Source organism: Balaenoptera acutorostrata, chromosome 9, assembly GCF_949987535.1.
Source record: "Balaenoptera acutorostrata chromosome 9, mBalAcu1.1, whole genome shotgun sequence".
Lineage (NCBI taxonomy): Eukaryota > Metazoa > Chordata > Mammalia > Artiodactyla > Balaenopteridae > Balaenoptera > Balaenoptera acutorostrata.
Genome location: NC_080072.1, coordinates 55,323,502 through 55,346,759, shown reverse-complemented (window position 1 = coordinate 55,346,759; position 23,258 = coordinate 55,323,502). Strand labels below are relative to the sequence as shown.

At 38.4% G+C, this 23,258-nt stretch overlaps 1 protein-coding gene across 4 annotated transcripts in view; it reads right to left on the bottom strand.

Annotated features, from left to right (window-relative positions):
* UVRAG (UV radiation resistance associated) overlaps window positions 1-23,258 on the bottom strand; it is a 312,724-nt gene that overhangs the window by 252,874 nt on the left and 36,592 nt on the right. For 3 of the 4 annotated variants that reach the window (XM_057553092.1, XM_057553093.1, XM_057553095.1), the window contains 2 exons: window positions 23,044-23,078; window positions 9,444-9,605 (listed from right to left, as the gene is read on the bottom strand). In XM_057553092.1, the coding sequence (XP_057409075.1) occupies window positions 9,444-9,605; window positions 23,044-23,078 (197 nt within the window). The remainder of the gene's footprint in view (window positions 1-9,443; window positions 9,606-23,043; window positions 23,079-23,258) is intronic. The other variant, XM_057553094.1, reaches the window with a different exon arrangement.

Below are 23,258 nucleotides of genomic sequence, written 5' to 3'. Positions count from 1 at the left end.
GGAAAGAATTGTGGCTAAAAAAATTTTAATTGCTTCTGCAGTGAAGGATTAATGTGAGGGTTCAGGTGGGGGATTACCAGAATAGAATATTTCATCTCTTCTCTCTAGCTAGAGATAGAAAGGTCAAAGCCAGCAGTAGAAAATTCCTGTGAACATTTATCTGACTTCCATACCTGCTACATCTATTACTAAAGCAAAATTAATCACATGCTCCCTGTTTACCTACATCATTTACTTAACTGAATACAATACCAAAAGATGGGCCTGCAATAATAAACTTATAATGAAAACTATAAACCAATTTCAAGTGTTTTATTTTATGAGAGAAAAATAAAGCACTACGAAATCAGTTTCAAGATTAGAAGAAACTCAAAATTTTACAAACATAGAATATTTTATACACATATATACCTCGGGAGAAAAAAGATTAAATAAAATCATATGCATCAAAATGTTAACAATGGTTGCAGCTGGGCAGAAGGATTACACATAATTTTTTATTCTCCTCTCTGTGCTTTTCAAAATTTTCCAAATTGTCCACAAAGTACATGGATCACTTTTAAAATCAGAAAAATACATGCCATTAAAGAAAGGGTGGGGTGAGATTATGGGCAGGATTGAATCTAACATGAAGGTAAAGTTTTCAAAGCATAAGCCTCATAAAGATGGGCATTAAATTAATTTGTTGAAAAATAAGAGACAACATGGTTCTAGGACTTGAAAAGATACTGGGCTTAAAAAAAAAAAAATTCAAGTGATCTGAGTTCTAATTCCAACCTTCGAGTGCTTCATAAGGAACTCTGACTTTATAGCCCTAGTGCCTAGCACTCTACTCAACATATAATCGCTAATCAATGTTAATGGGCCATGTTTTAAATCCCTCATCATCCAAAAGCAGAAACACTCCTTGTTCTATTTTATAGTGGTGTCATAGAGATGAAATGAATCCAATTATCACTGGATATGAAAGTACTTTTGGAAGTTAGACGCAAACAATACTGCGGGGGAAAAAAATCAGGATCAGTCAACCATAGAGCCCTTTGTTCGCAATTAATAAAGAAAATTAGGGCTGCCTTGGTGGCGCAGTGGTTAAGAATCCGCCTGCCAATGCAGGGGACACGGGTTCGAGCCCTGGTCCAGGAAGATCCCACATACCGCAGAGCAACTAAGCTCCTGCGCCACAACTACTGAGCCTGCGCTCTAGAGCCCGTGAGCCACAACTACTGAGCCCACGTGCCACAACTACTGAAGTCCGCACGCCTAGAGCCCGTGCTCTGCAACAAGAGAAGCCACAGCAATGAGAAGCCCGTGCACTGCAACAAAGAGTAGCCCTCACTCGCCACAACTAGAGAAAGCCCACGCGCAGCAACAAAGACCCAACGCAGCCAAAAATAAATAAATTAAATAAATAAATAAATTTAATTTAAAAAAAAAAAAAGAAAATTAACAAAACAGGCTGCATGATACTCCATACTACTTACTATCCTTTACCATTAATTATAGATTACTGACCCCAAAACGTGTCAGAATCTTAATATGGAGACTACAGAATATAGAGCCTTTTAATCCAACCACAATCTTGTATTTTGATCCCTCTATGAAAAAAGGCACACTTTTTAAAGACAGATGATCAAAGTTAGTGAAATGAATAATAAATATAGTCTGAGCAATGGAACAAATAATAGCCTAAATCCACCAATCACTGTGTGACCTTTAACAAGTTACTTAATTTCTCTGAGCTTCTGTTTTCTCAGTTAAATACTGAGAGGAAAATCATACTTGCTCGCATGACCTTCAAAAGGCCCAAAGTCACTGGGTGCACGTAAAATGATTGTATGAATGTAAAAAGATACCCAAACACTGAAAGACTATACAATCGTTGTTGGTATTAATACAAAGTTCTAACCACTTAAACTAAGCACAAGAACTTCTGCCACCACAAGTGCCCCATATAAGCATTATCAACAAATTCTCCAAATTCCCACCTTGAATAGAGCTATTTTCAAACTCCTCTGCTTCTTCGTCATCAAAATTCAAGTCAAAACCAACTTTAGTTCATGACTTCTGGGGAAAACTTCCTGATTAACTCTCTTGTCTCTAAAGGCTATTCAGGAAATTGGCTTGTAGTTGTAGCTCTGGCTACTGTGGACAAGCTGCATCATCACTCTGTCCATTCAAATGACAGCAAGATACACATGACACGTACATGAAACACTTACCAAGACAGACCATAAAATAAATCTCAAAAAAGTTAAAAGGATTAAAATAATATGATTTTCTCTAAACGCAACAGAATTAAAGTAGAAATCAACAAAAGAAGGATATCTGAAAACTCCACAAATGTTTGCAAATTAAACAACATACCTCTCAATAACCCTTCGGTCAAGAAGAAATAAAAGAGAAATTAGGAAATATTTCAATTTGAACAAAAATGAAAATACAGTATCAAAATTGTGGGTCAGGGCTAAAGCAATGCTTAGAGGAAAATTTATTAAATGCTTACTTTAGAAAAGAGAAGTCTCGAATCAGTAATCCAGGAATCCTACTTTAAGAAATTAGCAAATTAGAGCAAATTAAACCCAAAGCAGGCAAAAGGAAGAAAATAATAAGAGTAAAAGCAGAAACCAATGAGGGACTTCCCTGGTGCTTCAGTGGTTAAGACTCTGCACTCCCAATGCAGGAGGCCCAGGTTTGATCCCTGGTCAAGGAATTAGATCCCACATGCTGCAGCTAAGACCCGGCACAGCCAAATAAATAAATATTTTTTTTTTAAAAAAGGAAAAAAACAGAAATCAATGAAATTGAAAAAAATAACAATAATCAATGAAACCTCTTTCAGTGATCTGCGACCCAATTTCAGTGGGGTGGGTGGGTAGTTCCCACACCAACAATAAGCAATTCTTGGACACCAGCAGGGTGTCCTGCTCTCAGGCCTGCATCAGATTCCACAGGTTAAGGGTTCAGTCCTACAAGACTGCCCCCCACACATGGAAGGCCAGTCAAAAACCCAGATTGTTATCTGTGCTTCTAATTAACTGGCTACAGATTAGAGGTGCCAATTTAGAATGTCAATCCCAAGTACAGGTTGTTACCTGTACTTCTGACCAACCGGCTGTAAATCAGAGGTTCCCACAACCTAGTCCTCAGGTTCCATTAATTTGCTAGCGTGGCTCGCAGAACTCAGAGAAATATTTTACTTACTGATCACCAGTTTATTAAGAATGTAACTCAGGGAACAGCCAAATAGAAGAGCTGCATAGGGCAAGGTATGGGGAAAGGGCACAAAGCTTCTGTGCCCTCTCAAAGTGTACCATACTGCCCAATCTCTATGTGTTCACCAACTCAGAAGCTCTCAGGACCCCATCCTTTGGAGTTTTTATGGAGGCTTTATTACACAGGCATGAGTGATTAAATCATTGACCACTGGCAACTAATTCAACCTCCAATCCCTCTCCTCTCCCAAGAGGTCAGACTGTGGGACTGAAAGTTCCAATCCTCTAATCCTCTTATCACATGGTTGTTCCATGGGCAACCAGCCCCCACCCTTAGTGCTTTCCAAAAGTCACCTCATTAACATAACAAAAGACACCTTTATCACTCTCAACACTTAGGAAATTCCAAGAGTTCTAGGAGAAATGAGCCAAGAACTGTGCATCAAATATATATATTTCTTATAAAACACAATATTGCTAAACCAAACACTAGATCTTTGAAACGCTGATAAAACTGATAAATCTCTATTCAGAGTAATCAAGAGAAAAAGGGAGAAAACAGAAATTACCAACAGCAAGAATGAAATAGGAAAGGATCATTATATATCCTACATACTTTAAAGGGATATGGTAATATTGTGGGAAATTTTTTTTTTTTTTAATTTTTTGGCCGCACCACGCAGCACGTGGGATCTTAGTTCCCCAACCAAGGATGGAACCCACGCCCCCTACAATGGAAGCACAGAATCTTAACCACTGGACCACCAGGGAAGTCCCTCTGGGAAATTTTATACCAATAAATTTGAAATAGTACATGAAACTGACAAATGCTTTGGAAGACAAAGTATCAAAGCTCACTTAGGAATTCACAGATAACCTAAACAGCCCCATAGCTAATAAAGTAATTGAAGTCATACTTTTAAACTTTCTCACAAAGAAATCTTAACAACCAGATGGCTTCACTGAAGAATTCTGTCAAACATCTGTGGAATAAATAATAACAATTCTACACAAATTCCTCCAGAAAATATAAGAAGAGTAACACTTCCCAATTCATTTTATGAAGCCAGCATTACTCCAATACTAAACCAGACAAGGACATTGCAAGAAAAGTACAGACTAATACCCTTCATGGACATAGGTTAAAGAAGTCTTAACAAACTATTAGCAAATCGAATTCACTACAAATGAAAGGAAACTTCCTCAACCCAATCAAGTGTCTTAAAATTTTATGGCTAATAGTGAGACAGGAGGGAAGGGAGTAGGGTACAACCTTTAAAATAATGACACAGTCTTGGGAATTCCCTGGCAGTCCAGTGGTTAGGACCCGGCGCTTTCACTGCTGTGGCCCAGGTTCGATCCCTGTTCGGGGAACTAAGATCCTGCAAGCCACAAGATGCCGCCAAACAAACAGAACAAACAAACAAAAAGTAATGACACAGCCTTTGAGGAAAACTGAATATAACAAAAACTGGTTAGCACCAACTAGGCCCAAGATGGCAGAAGGTTCGACTTCCAGGAGACCTTGAGCCTCATTATACGCTCATTGTAATCCATCAGCATGCTAAATGATACACCCACAGGTGCCATGACAGTTCCAAGGCTGACCATAAAAGGGTGAAAAGTGGGCGGTGGCCCAATTCCTGGAAATCTCTGCCCCTGCTCCAAAATGGTTGGAGTAATCCTCCCACTCATTAGCCTATGGAATTACCCAGCCCATAAAAACCACCCCATATTTCAGAGCTGCTCTCACCTTTTGAGACAGACCGCATTCTACCTGTGGAATGCGTATCACTCTAAATAAACCTGCTTTCACTTACTATGGCTCACTCTTGAATTCTTTCCTGCATGAAGCCAAGGACTGTCCCAGGAACTCACCCGAGACCTGGGACATGACCACCCTCTTGTGCCTCATTTTCCTGCAACATCTTTACAAAGGAAGAGGAAGAAGGTGGTCTTCTCTCCATCCCCACTTTTCCTTTGATTATAAAAATGTAGCCCACTTAGTTCTCGGGGCAGAACCCTCTTGCCTTCCCACTTGTATCCTTCACAAGCGTCCTGTATTAATAAATCTACTTCTTACCAATCACTTTGCCTCTCGCTGAATTCCTTCTGCATCAAGACAGAAGGAACCTGAGCTTCATTAAGTCCCGAGATGAGTTGTGCAGTCTCAGTTGGAAGGTTGTGGGTTCGAGTCCCATCTGAGGTGCAGTTCCAGTATTAATTTTTAATAGTGAAAGACTGCTTTCCTTCAAGAATAGCAACAAAACAAAGATGCCTACTCTACTTATTTCTATTCAACATTGTACCTCAATAGTCTCAACCAGTGAAATAAGAAACAAAATGAAAAAGACATAAACATTAGAAAGGAAGAAAGTAAACCTTCTCTGTTCACAAACAATATGATTGCCTACCTGGCAATCTACAAAATGAATCCACAATAGAAAAGTCTACTGGATCTAATAAGTGAATTTATTAGCAAGGTCATAGAATACAAGCTCAAAACAGAAATGTTTCTATATGCAAGGAACAAAAATTGGAAATAGGAATATTTTAAAAAGGAATACCATTTAAATTAGCATCAATAAACATGGAATCCATGGTACAAATCTAACAAAATATGTGTAAGATCTGTATGCTGAAAACTACAAATAACTGATGAGTGAAATCAAAGATGATTTTCACAAATGGAGAGATTATATCGTGTCCATAGATTGAAACACTCAACGCTATGTTGTCAAATCTCCCCAAATTTTCTTAGATTCAACACGTACCAAAATCACAGCAGGATTTTTGTAGAAACTGACAAACTAATTCTGAAGTGTATATGTAAAGGCAAAAGATCTAGAAAGGCCAGAAAGATTTTTGAGAAAAGAACAGAGTTGGAGGATTAATATTATCTGAATTCAAGACTGTATAAAACTACAGTAATCAAGACAAGGTGGTACTGGCAGACAGAAATGTAGATCAATGAAACAGAACAGAGGGTCCAGAAACAGATCAACATAAATGATTTTCAACAACTGATTTTCAACAAAGACAAGGTAATTCAATGGAGAAATAACAGCCTCTACAACAAAGAATAAAAGGAACAAATGTTCATCCACCTACAAAACAATGAATCTTGCTCTTTGTATAAAAGTTAATTCAAAATGGATCATAGACATAAATGTAAAACTAAAACTTAAAACTATAAAACTTCTAGAAGAACTTTATAAAAGAAAATCTTTGTAACCTTGGGTTAGGCAGAGGCGTCTTAGATCTAAGAAACAAAAAGTATGACACTTAAAAAAAATGAAAAGACAAGCCACAGATTAGCAGAAAGTATTTGGAAAATATATATCTCATAAAGGACTAACTCATACAGAACACCTAAAGAAATTGTACAACTCACAGTAATGAGAAATCAAACAAGCAAATAAAAAATGGGCAAAAGATCTGAACGAACATTTCACAAAAAAAGAAGGTAGGGGGATTGATGGCAAATAAACATATTTTTTAAATGCACAACATCATTTCATCATTAGGAAAATTAAAATTAAAATCAGTATGAGATACCACTTTATCAGAATAGTGAAAATTAAAAAGACTGACAATAATAAGTCCTTACAAAGATAAGGAACTATCATACATTGCTGATGGGAAGGCAGAATGACAGTCACTCCGAAAAAAGAGTTTCACAGTTTCTTATAAATTTCAACATAGCACTTACCATTAGAACCAGAAATTCCATTACTGGGTATTTATTCAAGAGAAATGACAACTTACATCAACACAAAGACCTATATTTAAATATTCACAGCAGCATTATTCATTGTAGTGATGGTTACTTACTTCATACATTTGTCAAACTCATTGAACTGTATACATTAAAAGGGTAAATTTTATTGTATGTAAATTAAACCTCAAAAAAACCTAACTTGTAAAAAAATTTCATTCAAAAGTCATTCATTCCCTGACTCTATCCAGGTTTGTCTACATACCTCTTACACATACTCCCATAGCTCTCTTCGCAGGTATTCATCGATCATCAGTTTACCGGGTCTAAGAACCTTATCTGACTCATCTCTGGATCCTTAACACTAAGAACGATGCCTGCTAGAAAGCAGATGACCAATCAATGAACCTCAGTGATTCTGGCTATTAACCTAACACATCTGAGCCTTGCTTTCCTCTAAAAATTTGTAATTCTATTATATCTGATTTTCTAGTAGCCTGTTACTTGTTATACCTATTTCATAAGTGACTTTCTACAAGGATATTAAGTGTCTAGTTGGCTTAGAAAAATGTTTTCTCTTTCTCTTGTTCTCTGCGATACCAACATAACCAACTTTGTAAGAAGACACCTGAATGCTAACTCTCTGAAATTAGGGTAAGTTAGACATAAGCACAGCTGGGTATTTTAAGAAGACAACCACCTAAGGAATGTGTGAACTGAAAAGCATGATGGAGGTCATCTTCTCTGGCCAAAAAAAACCCTCCCCTACAAGCCTATAGGCTGCAACTCTAATGTTAAGAAGCCCCACCCACACACAACGTAAACAAGTGCTTAATATCATAATCTATACACAGAGAGCCAACTCCAGCACGTAGCAAGATAGAAAGAGTACGTGCCTCAGGGCAGGGCTGGTTAGCCAGGCTAAAGGCAACAAGCATTTGGTACTAAAAGAGAGGAGAAAGACCCTAAGCCACAAGTCATCACTTTATGAGTTTTCATTAAGACCAGCCCTAAAACAAAAGAAAAAAAATAAAAATAAAACAGAATTTGTAGCAGGTTAGAATTTAGTTAAGCAAAATATTCACTGCATGCATTGTTCTGGTCACTAAAAAAGAACACAGGGGGCTTCCCTGGTGGCGCAGTGGTTGAGAGTCTGCCTGCTAATGCAGGGGACGCGGGTTCGAGCCCTGGTCTGGGAGGATCCCACGTGCCGCGGAGCGGCTGGGCCCCTGAGCCACAATTGCTGAGCCTGCGCGTCTGGAGCCTGTGCCCCGCGACGGGAGGGGCCGCGATAGAGAAAGGCCCGCGCACCGCGATGAAGAGCGGTCCCCGCACCGCGATGAAGAGTGGCCCCCGCTTGCCGCAGCTGGAGAGAGCCCTCGCGCGAACCGAAGACCCAACACAGCCAAAAATAAATAAATAAATAAATAAATAAATAAATAAATAAATAAGAAAAATCCTTTAAAAAAAAAAAAAAAAAAAAGAACACAAAATAAAATATACTATGCAAAATAAGGGAAGAGCTGTTTTGCTTTTTTTTTAATCTGAAAAAGAAAAATGTAGAATTGTTTCTCTAAAAGAAACATACCAGAAAGTATATACTGAATAAATAGTAAAAAACATGAAGGATGTTTGTAGATATAACTAACATTTTAGGGTTACCTTTATCAGTAGTCCCACAGGTATCACAAAATAGAAATGGCATTTATTCCAATGTGGGCTGAGTGGTTACCAAGGACTACATGTATATACCAGTGTGGTACAGCAGAAAGAGAATGAATTTTTAAGTCAGGCCTAATTTAAATCCCAACTCCACCTAGCAGTGTGATCTTGATAGTTTCTTAAATTCTCTGAGGCACAATTTTCCCATCAGGAAACTATGGGCAATAATATCAACTTTCACAAGGTCACTATAAGCATTAACTGTAATTACTTATGTCTGGGAATGGCAAACAGGTTTCATTTCATATGCAATTCTGATATATTTCTAGTTGCATCCTGGAACACTGTGTTAGAAAGGATTATGGAGCTACTTCTGAGCTCAGCTAGAAGAGTGCTATGATGAGTTAGCTACACCAGTCATGGGGAATGGGTAGCGGTATATACACCAGGCATTTGTCATCCCTGTGCTCAATAAACAGTAGATCTTCTTATTCTTGGAATAACCCCACTCTACTGGTCATAAGAGAGGTGCTTATTTTCAACTTAATTTTCAGATTCTAGGGGAAACATCCAATAAGACAGAACAATCAGAGTGCTATGAGAAAGCATATTCTTTTCTACCTGCCCCCCCCCAAAAAAATATCCTCTTAAATTATCAGCTTAAGGCAGTTCTTCATAAATTTTTTCAGTCATTTTTTAACCTGGCAATGACTCAAATTTCTGTACGTAAGTGAACAATCATAAAGGGTCTCTCTTTATAACAGGAAATGTAGAATCAGGAGATTCAACAGAAAAAGCTAGACTGTTTATTTAGAGAAGACAACTACTTGAAACTGCAGTCTAAAAATTACCTGCTGACCCAAATATTTCAGCCCATCCAAACAGACTTTCCATTCAATCAACAGCTGGTAGATATCCTCCTTTCCACCCCAAATCTTCACCACGAAACAAGACACAGATGTATCAAGACGGTCCGGCATTATTCCAAAATCAAGACTCCGCCATGTTGGATTCTGTTGATGGAAATGAAAACATGCTTTAGGAAGACCCTGAATGTTTACGGTTTACAGTTATTTCAGTTAGGTTGTACATCATTTTGTTCTTTAACCAAAAGAACTCATAAATATATTAAATTGCAAACTGGGCTTCCCTGGTGGCGCAGTGGTTGGGAATCTGCCTGCCAATGCAGGGGACACGGGTTCGAGCCCTGGTCTGGGAAGATCCCACATGCCGCGGAGCAACTAGGCCCGTGAGCCACAACTACTGAGCCTGCGCGTCTGGAGCCTGTGCTCCGCAATAGGAGAGGCCGCGATAGTGAAGAGGCCCGCGCACCGCGATGAAGAGTGGCCCCCACTCGCCGCAACTAGAGAAAGCCCTCGCACAGAAATGAAGACCCAACACAGCCATAAATTAAAAAAATAAAATAAATAAATAAATAAATAATTTTAAAAAAATTGCAAACAAGTGAAGAAGACATTCCAATTAACATAAAGAGGGTGATATCGGTACTTTTTAATTTCTCTGCTTATTTATTATAGTCAACAGAAGGAGCACATATTCTCATCTCTCATTAACATGGCTTCCTATGGTAATTCATTTATTTATTCAACACAATACACAATTATTAAGAAGCAACTTATACACAATGCCCTCAAAGTACCTCCAACTTGTTGCTGGATTCAAACCCCTCTTTAAATAATTACATTGTTTCATGAAAAGTGCAATATGCAAAAGGTTACAAAGTAGCACAGGAAGGAATAATAAACTTGGAAGGAACAGGGGAAAGACAGCACACAGGCTATGAAACTTGGCTTTTATAGGACAAACAGTAGTTCACCAGGTTAAAATAAGGAATTCCAGGCAAAGGGAAAATAATAAACAAGGGCTCAGAGGTGTGAAATAGCACAGTGTGGTCAGGGAACTAAGACAACTGCTGGAGCGCACAACACAAGAGCAGCAGGACGCAGAGCTGGAGAGACCAACACGAGACTCCTTGCCAAGGAGGTGGTACTTTACTGTGTACAAGATGTGGGGCCACTGAAAGGTTTTAAGGTTAAGAATGGCATGGTGGGCTTCCCTAGTGGCGCAGTGGTTGAGAATCTGCCTGCTAATGCAGGGAACACGGGTTCGAGCAACTAGGCCCGTGAGCCACAACTACTGAGCCTGCGCATCTGGAGCCTGTGCTCCGCAACAAGAGAGGCCGCGACAGTGAGAGGCCCGCGCACCACAATGAAGAGTGGCCCCCGCTTGCCGCAACTAGAGAAAGCCCTAGCACAGAAACGAGGACCCAACATAGCAATCAATCAATCAATCAATCTTTAAAAAAAAAAAAAAAAAAAAAGAATGGCATGGCCAACTTTATGCTCTGAAAGAACTTTGTTTTTCATTAAGAGGATTATGCAGATAGTTGAAACATTCTCTGAAAAGTGAAAAAGTTAAGGGGCTTTAATATTATTAATAGATGTGAACTACAATGCATCAATTACTTACTTTCATTTATTTCCCTTACATTAAATGTTAGGGCTTTCATTGCTGAATGTAACTATAATCAATCTCATTAAATTATCAATTTTCATATTACACAAATCAGTAAATCAAAAGGTCCTCATATAAGGGTAACTAGTCTTTGCTTTGTGGCAGTTTTTCTTCCTGACCAAAGCGGGGACAGACTAGGGCAGTGTTTCTGTTTTAGGGGATATATTGATGTATGTGTTTTTGTGGGTTTGGCTGTTGACATTTCAGCAGTGGGAACATGACTTCCAGTTTCATGGCACTTATGTCTGATCTATCTTTTTGACTTGTATGTATTTCACTTGTATATTTTTATTGTCTGATTTCCTTGCATTAAAATAAAAGCTCTGATAGGAACATTGCCTGATTTGTTTACCACAAGATCCCCAATGCTTGAAAAGTACCTGCTATGTGCTCAATAAATATTTGCTGCTGGTGGCGCAGTGGTTAAGAATCTGCCTGCTACAGCTTACCCTTCCCCCTCCCCATATCCTCAAGTCCATTCTCTAGTAGGTCTGTGTCTTTATTCCTGTTTTACCATTAGGTTCTTCATGACCTTTTTTTTTTTTTTTTCCTTAGATTCTGTATATATGTGTTAGCATACTGTATTTGTTTTTCTCTTTCTGACTTACTTCACTCTGTATGACAGACTCTAACTCCATCCACCTCACTACAAATAACTCAATTTCGTTTCTCTTTGTGGCTGAGTAATATCCCATTGTATATATGTGCCACATCTTCTTTATCCATTCATCTGATGAAGGGTAAGCTGTGACACAGTGAGAGAGTGTCATGGACATATATACACTACCAAACGTAAAACAGATAGCTAGTGGGAAGCAGCCGCATAGCACAGGGAGATCAGCTCAGTGCTTTGTGACCACCTAGAGGGGTGGGAGAGGGAGGGTGGGAGGGAGGGAGATGCAAGAGGGAAGAGATATGGGAACATATGTATATGTATAACTGATTCACTTTGTTATAAAGCAGATACTAACACACCATTGTAAAGCAATTATACTCCAATAAAGATGTTAAAAAAAAAAAATCTGCCTGCTAATGCAGGGGACACGGGCTCGAGCCCTGGTCCGGGAAGATCCCACATGCCGCAGAGCAACTAAGCCCGTGCGCCACAACTACTGAGCCTGCGCTCTAGAGCCCGCGAGCCACAACTACTCAGCTCACGTGCCACAACTATTGAAGCCCGCACGCGTAGAGCCCGTGCTCCGCAACAAGAGAAGCCACCGCAATGAGAAGCCTGCGTACCACAACGAAGAGTAGCCCCTGCTTGCCACAACTAGAGAAAGCCTGCGTGCAGCAACAAAGACCCAACACGGCCATTAATTAATTAATTAATTAATTAATTAAAAAATATACATTTGCTGAATGAGTGAATGAATGTCCAATTAACCAAAATGGATGTTTGAGGACACCAAAAGATTATCAATAAATAGCATGATAATAACACAATAAACACATTGTGCAATCAGCTTTATTCTGATTCCACACCATCCAAGAATTTCAACCTAAGATCAACAGAACTCCATTCTTACATGACCCCCAGTCTCTATCCCACCATAATTGTTTTAGCAACCCTGCTAGATAGGGGTAGAGTTTCATTTAAAAATGAAGATAAACATTAAGGTCTAGGAATAACCAGGCAGACCTGTACTACAAGAAATGCTAAAGGAAGTTCTTCAGGCTGAAGAGAAATGACACCAGATAGAAACCTGGATCTTTAAGAAGGAATAGAAAGCACTGGCAATGGTAAACATGGAGTAAATATAAAAGACCATGTATTTTTCTTATTTTATTTATATCATATATGGCTGTTTAAAGCAAAAGCTATAACTGTATAAAGGGTTTTATAACATATGTATAGGTTCACAAATATGAAAGTAATAGCACAAATGAGACAAGGTGGACAACTGGAACCATATTGTTGCCAGGTTCCCCTGTTTTACATGAAGTAGTTAAGAGAACATACAGTAATCCCTAAAGCAATGATTAAAAAATCAATGCAAGGAAGTACAGCTGAAAAGGCAAGGCAAGAATGTAAAATAGAATATAAAAAAAAAAATACATACTGTATGATGATTCCACTTATATGAGGTTCTAAAAGAGGCAAAACAAATCTGTGGTGAAAAATGATTTCCTCTTGTGGGGGGAGGGCTTGGGCACAAGGGAACTTTCTGGAATGATAGGAAATGTACATACCTTGACAGGTATGTATGCACTTATCAAAGCTCAGCAAATTATATAGTTAAAATCTGTGCATTTCATTGTATATGACTTTTACTTCAGGGAAAAAAAACTGTAAATAAACACTGAACTCTAATGTATAGGTCTGCTTCTTACAGTGGTAAGGATTAGCAATTCTAAAGTCACTTTCTGTGTATTCTAAGCATGAGTAAAGATGCTGAGGACAGTGGAAGCCAGGTTTTTCACTGTCGGAGAATGGAGCTACAAATGAACTGAGAGTTCAGTTGGATTGAAAATGGAGATGTTGGTATGAATGCATGGTTTTTAAAAGATAGATCGATACACAGAGCAATAGATATAGGGTGTGTGGGTGTGTGTGTGTGTGTGTGTGTATTTCCTAGCTCAGTCCCTTCAAAAGTCTAGAAGCAATGAGCACACTAGTAACAATGAGCATGCTCAGATCTTGCTGTCTATTTAGCATTCTCACTAAAAGGAACCCAGGGTTCCTTGGGGAGAAGACTGATTCCAGGGCTGTGGCAGGAAGAGTACAAAATGAATCTGGAACATCTCGTGCCAGAATGTAAGTAAGTACTCAAAGAATGATGTGGACATATCCAAAGGAAAGAGGAATCAATTCACAGGGCTTTCACTAACCCGATGTGGGATAATTTAAGCAACAAAATAAATAATGATAGTAATGGATTATAACCCATTGAATAAAATAAGAATCTTTGAATCCATAATGATATAGATTAATAATTAATTAATAATTAATTAAATGGGAAATAAAGACAGAATGCCAATTAATAAATATAAAAGTCTGAAAGATGGGAATGAGAAAATTGCCAATGGATGCTAAAACTGGTAAACAAACAGTTGATAAGAAGCAGGATATATAAAGTCTCAAAGTTTCTCCCTAACAAATCACTTAGTAATTATAAATGGAAAAATTACAACTTCACAGTGGAGAAACGTGACAGGCACTACCTTAATCAACTGACAAAAGTTGACATCAATATTGGGACAAACCAACAACAGGTGCCTTCTAAACCAAAGCACTGAAAAGAATACAGTATTACAGCTATAGTTTTCCTGCCGAAAATGCATAACCTGAATCTAATCATGAGGAAACGTCAGTCAATCAAACTGAAAGACTCTATGAAATAACTGGTCTGTATGGTTTTAAATGCTGAAGTCAAAAACACCCCAAAAAAGGCTAAAGAACCGTCCAGACTGAAGAATAAAGCAACATGACAACTAAAGACAGAGTGATTCTGAATTGAGTCCTGGAGAGTTGACAATATCTGAATAAGGACTAGGAATTCATCGGTGGAAATGTAAATTGGTACAACCAGTTGGAAAACAGTATGGAGGTAACTCAAACAATTTAAAATAGAACTACCATATGATCTAGTAATCCCTCTTCTGGGTAGATATCCAAAGGAAATGAAACAGTGTCTTAGAGATAGAGGCACTCCCATGTTCACTGCAGCATTATTCATAATAGTCAAGATATAGATACAACCTAAGTGTCCATCAACAGATGACTGAATAAAGAAAATGTAGCATATATATGTATGGAATATTATTCAGCCTTAAAAAAGGAAATCCTGCCATTTGCAACAGCATGAATGAACCTGAAGCATAGTATGATAAGTGAAATAAGTCAGAAAAAGAAAGTCAAATACTGCATAATATCACTTACATGTGGAATCTTTTAAAAAAGTCAAACTCATACAAACAGGGTGTGTAATGGTGGTTGCCAGGGGTTGAAGTTGGGAGAAACGGGGAGATGTTGGCCAAAACATACAAAGTTGCAGTTCTGCAAAATGAAATCATTCTGGAAATCTAATGACAACATGGTGACTATAGTTAATAATACCGTATTGTATACTTGAAATTTCCTAAGAGAGTAATGTGTTCTCATTACCAAAAAAAAAAAAACAAAAAAAAACAGTAACTACGAGGTGATAGGTATGTTAATTAGCTTAATTTTGGTTAGTCATTTTACAATATATACATATACCATAACATCACATTGTACACCTTAATATATACAATTTTTGTCAACTATACCTCAATAAAGCTGGGGGTGGAGGATGAAGGACTGTGGTTAATAACTGTATTGTGTCAATGTTACACTTTCCTGATTTTAATCATTTTAATGTGATTATGTAAGAGACTGTCCTTGTTTGTAGGAAATACACACTGAAATATTTGACAATAGCAAATCTTTCTTTGAAGGTAGTCTTAATTATTTTAAGAAGCCAAAGTTATTCTTAGAAAAATTTATTGAAAAATACAGACAATAAGGAAAGATAATAATATTTTGGGTAAAACATGATGGGTAACTATGAAACAGCAAGACTAGATTTCACACATGGCCCAAGGAATGAATGGAAGGGAACCACCCATTTCTGATAATGGCAGGCTAGACAATCATCCCACTGAAAACAAAAATGCTGGCTAAAATATTTTAAAAATAATAATAACCACCATCATCACCAAAGATTTTCCAAGCCAAAAAGGAAAGCTAGAACCCAAAGTGTAAATCTAGAGGGCTTTTCTCTTAAAGGCATTTGCCGACCTATATAAACTTGACGTTTTGGTTTTGGCAGTCTTAAAGGGAGACAAGAACATAATTCAAAGCCCAGACCCAGGCCGTACTCATGTCTACAAGAAGTCCCTCTCCACATTGAACTGGGATCACAAAAATGCTATATACTCACAGAGCATGAGTGAAACAACAGGGTAGAGGAGAATTCAACAAACCAACTGCACAAATCCTTAGATAACCAAAAACAGGAAGCATGAAAAAAGGACTATGTAAACTATCAAATTAGACTGAATACATCCCATAAACTTATTTCAAAAAAAGTCAACTCCTTGCACAGAATTTGTTTGTTCTTAATTGGCATTAATTGGCATGTTTCTCCAGAACAGATACTTCATAAAAATAAAAATATAAATTAAAAAAAAAGAATATGTAGGGACTTCCCTGGCGGTCCAGTGGTTAAGACTCTGTGCTGCCACTGCAGGGGGCACAGGTTCAATCCCCCGTCCAGGAACTAAGACCTGACATGCTGCACAGCGTGGCCAAAAATTTTTTTTAAAAAAGAATATCTAAACGGCCAATAAACACTAGAAAAGGTGATCAATTAGAATAGTATATGAGGAAATGTAAATTAAAATCATCATACAATACCACTATCCCACCAGAATGGCTAAAATTTTCAAAACACGTAATACCAAGTTTGGACAAGAATGTGGAGCAACTAAAAACCTCACATTGCTGGTAGGGATGTAACTGGCACAAACACTTTGGAAAACTATTTAGCAGTATCTAGTAAAGCTGAAAATAACCTATGATCCGGCACTTAATTCCACTCCTAAGGATATACCTAACAGAAATACATACACATATTCACCAAGGACATGTACACATAGAATTAATGAATAATGTGTATGAATCTCACAAATATGCTAAGCAAGAAAGCATATGCCATACAGAAGTTCAATAACAAGCAGAACTAATCTATGGTCAAGATAGTGGTGCTCTTTGGGAGGAGGTAGTAACTAGAGGGAGAACACAAGATAATGTTCTGCTTCTTGATCTGGTTAAATGATCCGTTCCCTCTGAAAAGTCATCAGGCTATTATTTGTGCCCTTTACTGTAATATGTGCTATATCTCAATACAAAGTAATAAACCAAAAATTTTTAAAGACCCAATAATGGAAAAAATACAGCATCTTACAAAGAGACACCTACAGAGATAAAACAAAGATATCTCCTCACGATGTCATTTCAGGCCCTAAAGCCTAAAGAGCAGGAGTTGGAAGATTACAACCACCTGAAAATACAGCCACTTACTCCCCTATGTGTAAGATCACCTCTCAACAAAAGTATCAATATATGTGCTCTGAAATATGAATGAGTATAATTTCAAATTCTCAGCAGAAAAAGCATGAAATAACCACCCAAAGTGAAAAAAAGAAAGACCTGGTGAATATATCTGAAGGGCCATATTGCATAAGGGGTGGGATGATTTGGGGGGCAGTTATTATACTAGTTATTCTTAAATACTTCATTCTAAAACTAATTAAAAGCCTTTGGAAGGGAAGTAGTCTTTTGAAGTTGTTTCTTGTGGTTGAATAGATGGCCTGGGTTTCTGTTCTAAACCAATACAACGTTAATACAGTAGAGCTATTGTCAATCTTCTCATTACAATGACCTTCCTTTATGCTTTTATAAAATAGCTGCCAGACAATGAGCAATCATTCCTGAGCTGGTCCTTTCAGATACAGATACAGTCTGCCACACATTCAAAGACTCTACTGCCCGATAATGTTATTATAAAAATCCATGGGACCTCCCTGGTGGCGCAGTGGTTAAGGATCTGCCTACCAATGCAGGGGACACAGGTTCGAGCCCTGGTCCGGGAAGATCCCACATGCCGTGGAGCAACTAAGCCCATGCGCCACAACTACTGAGCCTGTGCTCTAGAGCCCGCAAGCCACAACTACTGAGCCCACGTGCCACAACTACTGAAGCCTGCGTGCCTAGAGCCCGTGCTCCACATCAAGAGAAGCCACCACAATGAGAAGCCTGCTCACCGCAACTAGAAAAAGCCTGCACACAGAAATGAACACCCAACACAGCCAAAAATTAAATAAATAAAAATTTAAAAAAATAATAATAAAAAAAATGTTTTTAATCCAGATGATTTTTATTTATATTTAACCTATACATATCAGCCCATTTTCTAGATGGAACAAATTATTCAAGTATACTAACATCATTTAGGGACCTATATCTTATTCACTGAAAGTACAGTGGCAGAATATTAGGATATTTATAGCTTTGAAAAGTTTACCTCCAGGAGAATCTAAAATTATTATTTATTACCTGGGCAATTTCTCTAAAACACTGCTCAGTTGATACCTCTTATTTATTAAAGAAACACACATATATAGAAAAATTTTCAAAACACAAACAAGTTATCACTATTTTTATCCCTCAATAGCAAACGTATGGTCACAAGAAACATGACTAAGAATTCATAAAAGCTGTTCCAATTTTCCCAAAACATACAAGACAACTCTCAGGAATTGCATACTAAATTTATAAGTAGTAGTTATTCCTCAGCCCAATAAACTCTCTTCCTCCTCTCTCATTCACCTTTATTCATCCTTCATGTCTCAACTTAGAAATTACTTATTGTTAGAAACCTTTCCTAATCACCCTCCTCAAACTGAGATAAATGATACTCCTACATGTTTCCATAGAATCCTGTTCTTCCCTGGTCCTATAATTGCATGTGTCAATTATCTTAGACTCTCTCCAAATTATGTAATTGACCAGATAGAGGTTAGAAAATGATGAAGTTTAACACAAGGTAAGATAAGATGGCATAAGCAAGAGGAGCCAACTCCCTCTCCCTCTGTCTCTCTCTCTCTCTCTCTCTCTCTCTCTCTCTCTCTCTCTCTCACACACACACACACACACACACACACAGATGAAATGCTAATTCATTCAGTCACAATTCAACTAGAACATATACTTGTTAGAGAATCCCTCAGGCCAGTAACTCATAAAAAGTATTTATATTGTTCACTTTTTTCCCAAAGATTTAAAAATATCTCAGGCAGTCACAATTCCAGCAGAAGTTTTGGTTCTGATAACTGTCACATGCTTTCCCTAAAAATACATTCTCTCCAACCCCCAGGCCATAGACTGGTACCAGTCCATGGCCTGTTAGGAACCAGGCCACACAGCAGGAGATGAGCAGCGGGCAAGCAAGTGAAGCTTCATCTATATTTATAGCTGCTCCCCGTTGCTCACCTTACTGCCTGAGCCCCGCCTCCTGTCAGATCAGCAGCAGCATTAGATTCTCATAGGAACACAAACCCTACTGTGAACTGCGCATGCAAGGGATCTAGGCTGCACGCTCCTTATGAGAATCTAATGCCTGATGATCTGAGGTGGAGCTGAGGTGGTGACGCTAGCACTGGGGAGCAGCTGCAAATACAGATCATCATTAGCAGAGAGGTTTGACTGCACAGAGACCACAATAAATCAATTGCTTGCAGACTCATATCAAAACCCTATCAGTGAGTGGCAAATGACAATTAAGCTGCATCTTACAGAGCAGACTGGACGTAAGCAACACACATAAGCAACATTCGGGTGTCACTGTCTCCCATCACCCCCGGATGGGACCATCTAGTTGCAGGAAGACAAGCTTAGGGCTCCCACTGATTCTGCATTATGGTGACTTGTATAATTATTTCATTATATATTACAATGTAATAATAATAGAAATAAAGTGCACAATAAATGTAATGCAATTGAATCATCCCAAAACCATCCCTCCACCCCAACCCCCCCGGTCCGTGGAAAAACTATCTTCCAAGAAACTGGTCTCTGGTGCCAAAAAAGGTTGGGGACCACTGCTCTAGAACTTTGTTTATTCAATTATAAGGCCCATCACTGATGTAATGGAGGCAGCACAGTGCTGTGAAAGAGCAGAGCTCTCGAGCTCTCGAATATCGGTTCTACCAGTCACCACCAGCTTTGCGACCTAGAGTAAATTCCTCAACCTCTCTGAACCCTGGTTTCCTTAACTATAAAACAGGAATATCTCCTACCTTGTAGCACTGCTATCAGGATGAGAAACAACGTATACAATGCATCCAATAAACTACCTGAATCACAAGTGAGTAGTTAATTGTTTATTAAAGAAACACACATACAGAGATATTTCAAAACACATACGAACTAGCTATCACTCTTCTTCCTCCCACCACGAGATTTTTAATTTTCTAATAAAAGTAAAAACTCCTTTTTTGTAAAAAAAAAAAACAAAAAACTAATAACTAACTATAATTGTTAAAGATGATGCATGTGGGTTCATTACACCATTCACCTCTACTTTTGTGTATGTACAAAATCCAATTGAGAGAATTCAGTTACTTCCATTCTTATTGCTTCAATTATTTCAGTTTTAATTACCCAATAGCCCTTCGATAATACTAAGGATCTAACTTCCCCCGGAACAAAAATAAAAAGTTCCCAAAAGTTAACAAATGGTTTGGAGGGTATGGTTAGCTGAAGCCAGAGATAAAAAAGTCGAATTATACATTCACCATTAATCGTTCTATGCTAAATATATCTGAGAAGAAACCAGGACTCTGACATATAATTTGGAGTCACATCTCCACCATCCAGCCTATCAACGGTGGATTATTCCAGTTACTGCAGTAGATACTTACTGGTCTTCACTGTGCTAGGGACATTGGAAAATAGAAAAATGAGTAAGCTGGGGGTCCTTGTCCACTAGATGCTTCCAATTTTGTGTTACCTCCCAAAATCTCATCCTCATGCCACCCACCCCTTGACTATCATCTGCTGTCTCTCCAGGTCATTTCCTCTGCTGCCCTGATCCTCAATTCCCTTACCCCTGTCTTTGTCATGCTTGCTTAGCAAAATCTCAAACCACTCACTCCACTCAGGCAATACTAACTTCTTAGCCATTCCTTAAAAACCTCAAGTACACTCCTACCTTCATACTTTCCTGATTCTTGGCCTGAAACAGTCTTCCCCACTTAGATACACAGTATGTTCCCTCACTTTTTTCAGGTGTCTGCTCAGATGAGATCTTCTATGTGACTGCCATAGAAATTCAGCAACCACCCCTGCCAGATACTCCATTATACTGCTTTATTTTACTCCATTATATTTATTACCATCTAACGTATTCCAATTTAGCATCAATTCTAACAAGCATTTTTCTTCCACTGTAAGATAAATTCTGACTTTAGAAATGTTAAAATGAATAAGGTCCTACACTCTTTGACCACCAGGTGGCAGTCATCGGGTGTCACTGTCTCTAAATGCACAACCTTAAAAATTGTTGTTCTTAGTTCGTTCTTTCGAGCTAGGCACACTGTTGGCACTACATGTGCTCAGTCTGCCATTTAAAATGTATCTCTTGATTTAAATTAAAACAAAAAATCCTATATAGGGAATTCCCTGGTGGTCTGGTAGTTAGGACTCTACACTTTCACTGCCAAGGGCGCGGGTTCAATCCCTGGTGGGGGAACTAAGATCCCGCAAGTTGGGCAGTGAAGACAGCTTGATGAAGAGGAAAGAGTAGGAGAGACTTGAAGATGGAAGGTCTGGACCTGGGGTTCTGGTCCCTCAGTTGTGTGACTCTGCAAAAATCACTGAGTCTCTCTGGATGTCAGTTTCTTAAGATCTACCCCCTCTACCTTACAAGTTGTTCTAAGGATCAAAATGAGACAACATATGTAAAAGGATTCTGTAAATATAACACATCGCTGATATCCATTTATTCATCTAACAAATATTCACTGAGCATCTACAATATTCTAGACTCTAGCGTTTCAGAGGAGAACAAGACTGGCATGGTTCTTGCTCTCATGAAACTTGTGTTCTTGTAGGTGGGAGACAGATAATAAACAGATAAATGGACGAGAGTTTCCAACAGTGACAAATGCTCTAAAAAAAACAAAACAGGGTGATGTGAAAAAGAGTGGAAAGGGAACTACTTTAGATAGAATAGTCATAGAAGGCCTGGCTGAAGTAACATAGCTCAGACTTCAAAGGAGTATTCAGCCAAGTGAAGAAGTGGGGAAACAGGTGCTGTGGCATAAGGAACAAGACAAGTTTGGCATGTTTGAAGCACTGGAAAAATGAGGTAAGCCTGGAACACAATGAGTGAGGAAAACTGCTAGCAGATGAGGTTGAAAAGGCGGACAGGGGCCAAATCCAGGATGGTCTTGGACTGTTAAAAGGATTATTATCAGTACCAAAAAGCTCTTTTTATCAACATGGCCGAATAAATTGAGCCATTTATGCAAATATCTAGTGTACCCATTATCAAAAGTAGGACATTTCCAACTTTCTAACTGAGCAATGCTATCGCCAAAAAACAAGTGGAAGGAGCCTATGCAATGGTCCTAGACATAAAATTCTTAAGAACTACATACAAAGGTATCATTTATTATGATGTTTGGTAAGTCCAACAGTCAAAAACCTCGACAGGGGACCTCCCTGGTGGCACAGTGGTTAAGAATCCGTCTGCCAATGTAGGGGACACGGGTCCGAGCCCTGGTCCGGGAAGATCCCACATGCCACGGAGCAACTCAGCCCGTGTGCCACAACTACTGAGCCTGCGCTCTAGAGCCCACGAGCCACAACTACTGAGCCCGTGTGCAACAACTACTGAAGCCCACACGCCTAGAGCCCGTGCTCCGCAACAAAGAGAAGCTACCGCGATGAGAAGCCCACGCACCGCAACGAAGAGTAGCCCCCGCTTGCCACAACTAGAGAAAGCTGGTACGCGGCAACAAAGACCCAACACAGCCAAAAATATAATTAATTAATTAATTAATTATTTTTTAAAAACCTCAATAGTAATAGAAGTGACAAAATTATAGAATGAGTTTAAAAAAAAAAACCACAAGTTTTTAACAGAAAAAATGTCATTTCACTCAGCAAATATTTATCAAGCACCTACTTTGTGCCAGGCATGCTCTAAGCACTAGAGATACAACAATGAACAAATCAATGAAGATTTAAGCAATAACTGAGCAGAAGATTTAACTGTAGAATTATCATAATACCAAAACTGAACTTCAACTTATTTTATGTCTCAGCATTTTCTAAAATAGGAGTTATCGGCTTAGTCATATGTACCTGTCAAAAAGCCAACTTACCAAGGAATTCTTAATCACTTCACTCCTATAAAATTCTGGAAAAGAAGAAAAAGAACAATAAGTGACGTGGAAGAAAATAAGCTCACTAACTCTTAATCCTACAAATTTTTTAACATATGCTCTAGTAAAAACACTTCAAACATTTTCAAGGGATCTATTCTCTACATATATTTATCTGCAAAAAATTAAATTAAAATAGAAATAATGATTAAATA